General features: G+C 34.6%; 1 protein-coding gene across 2 annotated transcripts; it reads left to right on the top strand.

The window, feature by feature from the left end:
• Window positions 1-696: 696 nt before the first annotated feature.
• LOC132186763 (rust resistance kinase Lr10-like) lies at window positions 697-3,333 on the top strand. 2 transcript variants are annotated; one of them, XM_059600807.1, is made up of 3 exons: window positions 697-1,443; window positions 1,947-1,967; window positions 2,053-3,333. In XM_059600807.1, exons 1-3 carry the CDS (start codon window positions 738-740, stop codon window positions 3,159-3,161), a joined length of 1,836 nt encoding a protein of 611 aa, XP_059456790.1. In that variant the 5' UTR covers window positions 697-737; the 3' UTR covers window positions 3,162-3,333. The 2 variants fall into 2 exon arrangements, with proteins under 2 accessions (XP_059456790.1, XP_059456800.1); XM_059600817.1 differs by lacking the exon at window positions 1,947-1,967.
• The last annotated feature ends 1,692 nt before the right edge of the window (window positions 3,334-5,025 follow it).

The raw sequence follows: 5,025 nt of genomic DNA, 5'->3' as shown, positions 1-5,025 counted from the left end.
AAAGCAATAACTACCGTTAGCTTCACACGAATCACACCAGACCGATGGATGATATGGAGCATATGGATCCCCTGAACTGAAATTAGTTAGGCCTAGAGAATAACGAGGGATGAAGGAGTCGTTATCCTTCTGAATACCTGAGTCTACAAGTCGGATTGTGTAGTTGTGGTAATCGATCTCTTGTACATAGTATCTTCCATCATATAAGTATAACACTGCTTGGTTATTCTCACATGACAGATTATACCTTTGATCACCGCAGTTTGGTGGATCAATACCATTCAACCGAAAGGGATATCTTATATTGTGGATATTGCCGCAGGAAGAAGCAGGACATTGGTAATGACTATTGTTGGCACTGCAAGCTTCATGGACTAGGACAAGAACAACAATTAGGACCATGAGTCCGGCGGGGAAGAGCTTTTGGCTTGCCATTGATCACAGAGAGAGAGAGAAGATAGTGAGAGAGGGTATGGCTTCCACAATCCACAGCCATAGACAAATTAAATAATGTAGATTTATAAGGCGTAAGCACTTACGTCATATATTGAAAAATCAATGATGACTGATTTTTACTAGTCGCCAGTCGCCAGTCGCCATCACCATATTGTCCAAGTCCTTGAAGTTCACCCGAAATTTACTTGTCACTTTGAACAAAGTGATGAGAGGTAATCACCGAAGAAAGCCCAACTATTTAAGAGGCTGAGAACCATTATTTATTCCTCAAGAGCACAGAGATGGATATTTGCTTAGAAATGCTAATCTCATACTTGTTCTTGTTTTTGGCTTTCACCGTAGACCTTAGAGAAGCCCAAAATGGGTGTGATGATCAATTACGATACCGTGGAGCTCATGGCCCTGCCATCCGATTTCCTTTCCGACTTAGCAGCCAGCCAGAGCACTATGGGTATCCTGGGTTTATTCTCTCCTGCACTGATGCAAATCAAACGGTGCTCGAGCTGCCGGATTCAGTTAAGCTCTTTGTGAAAGAGATTGACTACATATCTCAGGTAATTCAATTATATGATCCACATAATTGCCTCCCACTGCAGCTTCGGGGACTCGATTTATATTCCTCGCCTGAGTGGCCTTTCCAATTCGAAGTAAACGACTTTGAAAACTATGCCTTAGTCAATTGTTCCCCAAGAGCAATAGTGCATTCCCATCTGATCTCTTGTCTTAGTGGCCCTACCTACCACGTTTATGCAATCGATTATTATGATGATGAGATTTTCTATATCGCTGACTTGCCCTTATCTTGTACAAAGATGCATAATCTTCTAGCAATTCCAAGTCTTATAATATTAGACGACAGAGATTACAAAGTTCTTCAATTGAAATGGTCCATCCCAAAATGTGGAGACTGTGAAGCAAAAGGCAAGAACTGCAGATTGAAGAATAATAGCTCTAAATTACAAATCGAATGCTTCCCCAAAGATAAAGGTATTTTCTTCTCTCCAATTTCCACCTCTGTAGTCAATTTATTCAGTTTTCAAGCCAACATGCATTGATATTTGATTCCTCCTCAGCAACGGCGAATAATTAATCCTTGCATTCATTTCCACCCAAAAATAAAGTAAAATAAAATGTTTGCTCACGAATGGTTACTCTTGGCTTAATTAACTTGACTAGGCGAATTAGTTTAGACTACAACGGAAAATCATTTTAGAGCCAGGCATGTGTTGCTAAAGCATTTTATTATAATAGGCCATATAATTGTAGCTCTTAACAAGAGATCAAAATACGCATGCACATGTTAACCGAGGAAAAATCACTGCACAGCACGTTTTAGTCCTCTTAGAAACCTACAACTCGAACTCAAGGTCTGAATTCAATATAACTTAAGCTGTTAGCAAGAAAATTTTAGGCCAACATTTTTTTTTTTTTTTTAATTTTTTTTTTTTGGAAATGTACAATGAAAACTAATTATGTTAAATCTTTAACAGGTGCATTTGTTATAATCGCTGGTGAGTTGTCCTGCCCATTTGAAATTCTTTTTATTGGGAAGATGTAAATCATATATTAACTCCCAAATATATGTCTATTATGCAGGTGTCATCTTAGGTTCATTTCTATTACCACTAGTTATCTTTGCTCTCTACCGTCTTTATACTTATGATAAAGTAGAAAAAGAACATCAAGCAAAGATCGAAAAGTTTTTGGAAGATTACAGAAATTTCAAACCCACAAGATACTCGTATGTTGATATTAAAAGGATTACAAATCAGTTTACTGAGAAGCTAGGCGAAGGAGCATATGGAACAGTATTCAAAGGAAAGCTTTCCAATGAAATTCATGTTGCAGTGAAGATCCTCAACATTTCCAATGAAAATGGGGAAGAATTCATTAATGAAGTAGAAACATTGGGTATGATACATCATGTTAACGTGGTTCGCTTGGTTGGCTTGTGTGCTGATGGATTTAGACGAGCTTTAGTTTATGAGTTCTTACCAAATGATTCACTAGAGAAGTTCATATCTTCAACGGACACCAAGGAATGTATCCTTAATTGGGATAAGCTACATGATATTGCTCTTGGCATAGCAAAAGGAATTGAGTATCTTCACCAAGGATGCGGCCAACGAATCCTCCATTTCGATATCAAACCTCACAATGTTTTGCTAGACCAAAACTTTAATCCAAAAATTTCTGATTTTGGTCTTGCAAAGTTGTGTTCAAAGGATCAAAGTGCAGTGTCCATGACCACAGCCAGGGGAACTATGGGTTACATTGCACCCGAAGTGTTCTCTAGAAATTTTGGAAATGTGTCTTCTAAATCAGATGTTTATAGCTTTGGAATATTGTTACTTGAAATAGTTGGAGGAAGGAAAAATGTTGACGTTACAGTTGAGAACACTAGTCAAGTCTACTTTCCGGAATGGATCTACAATATTTTAGAACAAAAAGAAGACATGCGAATCTTTATTGATGATGATGGAGATGCTAAAATTGCAAAGAAACTTGCAATTATTGGACTCTGGTGCATCCAATGGCATCCAGTGGATCGTCCTTCTATGAAAGATGCGGTTCAAATGTTAGAAGGAGAAGAAGATAAATTAATTATGCCTCCTAATCCCTTTGCCTCTGTAGGCCCTGTACAAATTCATGCAAATATACCTATAAAACGTTTAAACCATGAGTTAGAGGTCATCCTAGAATGAGAATAGTTGTATATAAATTGGGCGTATGTTATAACAATATAGGTTGCAATGATCTTGTACTCTTAGAAGTTATTAATCTTGTAGACTTGTAGTCAATGTAGCGACTTCGAGTTTTTTCTTGTATCAATGTACGAGTAATTTGGAGATTATAAAAATGTACTTACCTGGTAAATCTTCTTCTTTTTTTTTTTTTCTTTTTTTTTCTTTCAGTTTTCTTTTCTCCTTTTCAATTGTGAATTCCTTGGGCTGTCATATGATCTAAAACTAAAAGTGAATTTGTTTTTGGTCGCACCGTAGGCATGCATGTTTGATGGCCAACGTACAGTTCTTGCAAAAGGAGCATATGCATGTTTTATAAAACACACATGGATTTGTAGAAAAATATATATATTTATGGGAAATGCTAGAATATAATACATTTGTGAATATAATCTTATAAGCCAGAATATATCTATGATATATTCTTTAAAATGGAAACTACATATTTGTATTTAAATGTACGTGGATAATGCATCATGACAGATCTAACAAATGATATGCGTCAAAGCGCAAGAGTGATTTTGATCTTTTCCATTTTAAAAAATATAATACATTTGTTATCTATCATGATGCATTATGCACGTTTAAATTAGAGATTATGTGATTTTTTATTTTATTTTTTTAAAGTCAATCAGAGATTATATATGTTATATGCAAAGAAGTTGTTCACGAAGTTCATTTCACCCAAAAAAAAAAAAAAAAAAACAATGGTGAAATGGAGTTCGAGTACAAATTTTGCGCAAAAAAATCTGTGTAAAACACAAATGACCTTTATTTGGTTATATTTATCTAGTTAAAGAAAGTTGTCGATTTTAACTCTATGTAGTTAAAGTTTATTTTTAATTAATTATAACGAAATTAAGGAATCATGGAATGAGCAAATGGTGAAAATTTAATAATTTTGTAAGAAGAAAGAGAGTGCACGTCTCTACAAGATCAAAACAAAAAATGGAATTTTCTTGAAGCCTTCGTAAGACAACTTTTGACTTACTTTTATGAATCTGCAGTAGTCAAATGTCACTTTCTGGTAGCATTCCATTTGCTGATGATTTTTCTTGTCAATAGACTTCACCCTACACAGAAGGTTGAGGCATCTTAAATTACTACTTATTAATAAAATTTAAGCTAATATGAAGAAGTAAATTTTATCATTTTATCAAATACTTTAACAAGGCATGCTTAGTCAATCCTAATGAATATCTCCATTATTAGCATTACTCCTAATATCATTACTCCAAAAAGTTAGTCTTGTATTGCTTACATGAACTGATTGAATTATAAAGAAGCTCGAGTACTGCTAAATTCACATTAGTTTTTTGTTAGATAATACTCGACTTCATAAGTGATTCTAGAGAAGTCTAAATAGTAGCGCAAATGTGGGTAACGCTTTCTATGAGTCTTTTTTAGAATATATCCTTATCACAAATGAGGATTGGATTACTATTAATGAATGGATTTGATTGGGATTAAATGAGGATTGGATTATCTTATATGAAGTGATTTGATTAGGATTAAATTGAATTTGAATAAATTCAAATCATTTGTAAGGTTTATAAATAGAGTCTTATATACAATCATATTAATAGATTCTACCCTGGTAGTGGAGGTAGTATCTAACACGGAACTACTAGTAAATCCTTTGTGTTATTCTCTTTTTTTCCACAATTTGCATTTAATTATTAGTTTATTCATAGTTTTAGAGCTTTTGGCTAAGGCTTTGACCCCTAAGCACACGTGAACTCTTGATTTCTTACCCTTTTTTTTTTCGGTGTCTCCATTTTGAGATTCTTGACTGTCACTGCATTACCTTAGTAATAGACGTAAG

The sequence above is a fragment of the Corylus avellana genome, chromosome ca1 (genome assembly GCF_901000735.1).
Source record: "Corylus avellana chromosome ca1, CavTom2PMs-1.0".
NCBI classification, from domain to species: domain Eukaryota; kingdom Viridiplantae; phylum Streptophyta; class Magnoliopsida; order Fagales; family Betulaceae; genus Corylus; species Corylus avellana.
The sequence above is the reverse complement of the archived record's forward strand: the minus strand, read 5'-3'. Positions and strand labels throughout refer to the sequence as shown.

Bases quoted from the DNA above. Each gene is read 5' to 3' on its own strand.
- LOC132186763 (XM_059600807.1), top strand. From the start codon at position 738: ATGGATATTTGCTTAGAAATGCTAATCTCATACTTGTTCTTGTTTTTG. The intron at 1,444-1,946 runs GTATTTTCTTCT...AATCTTTAACAG, and splicing joins ATGCTTCCCCAAAGATAAAG to GTGCATTTGTTATAATCGCT. The intron at 1,968-2,052 runs GTGAGTTGTCCT...TCTATTATGCAG, and splicing joins TGCATTTGTTATAATCGCTG to GTGTCATCTTAGGTTCATTT.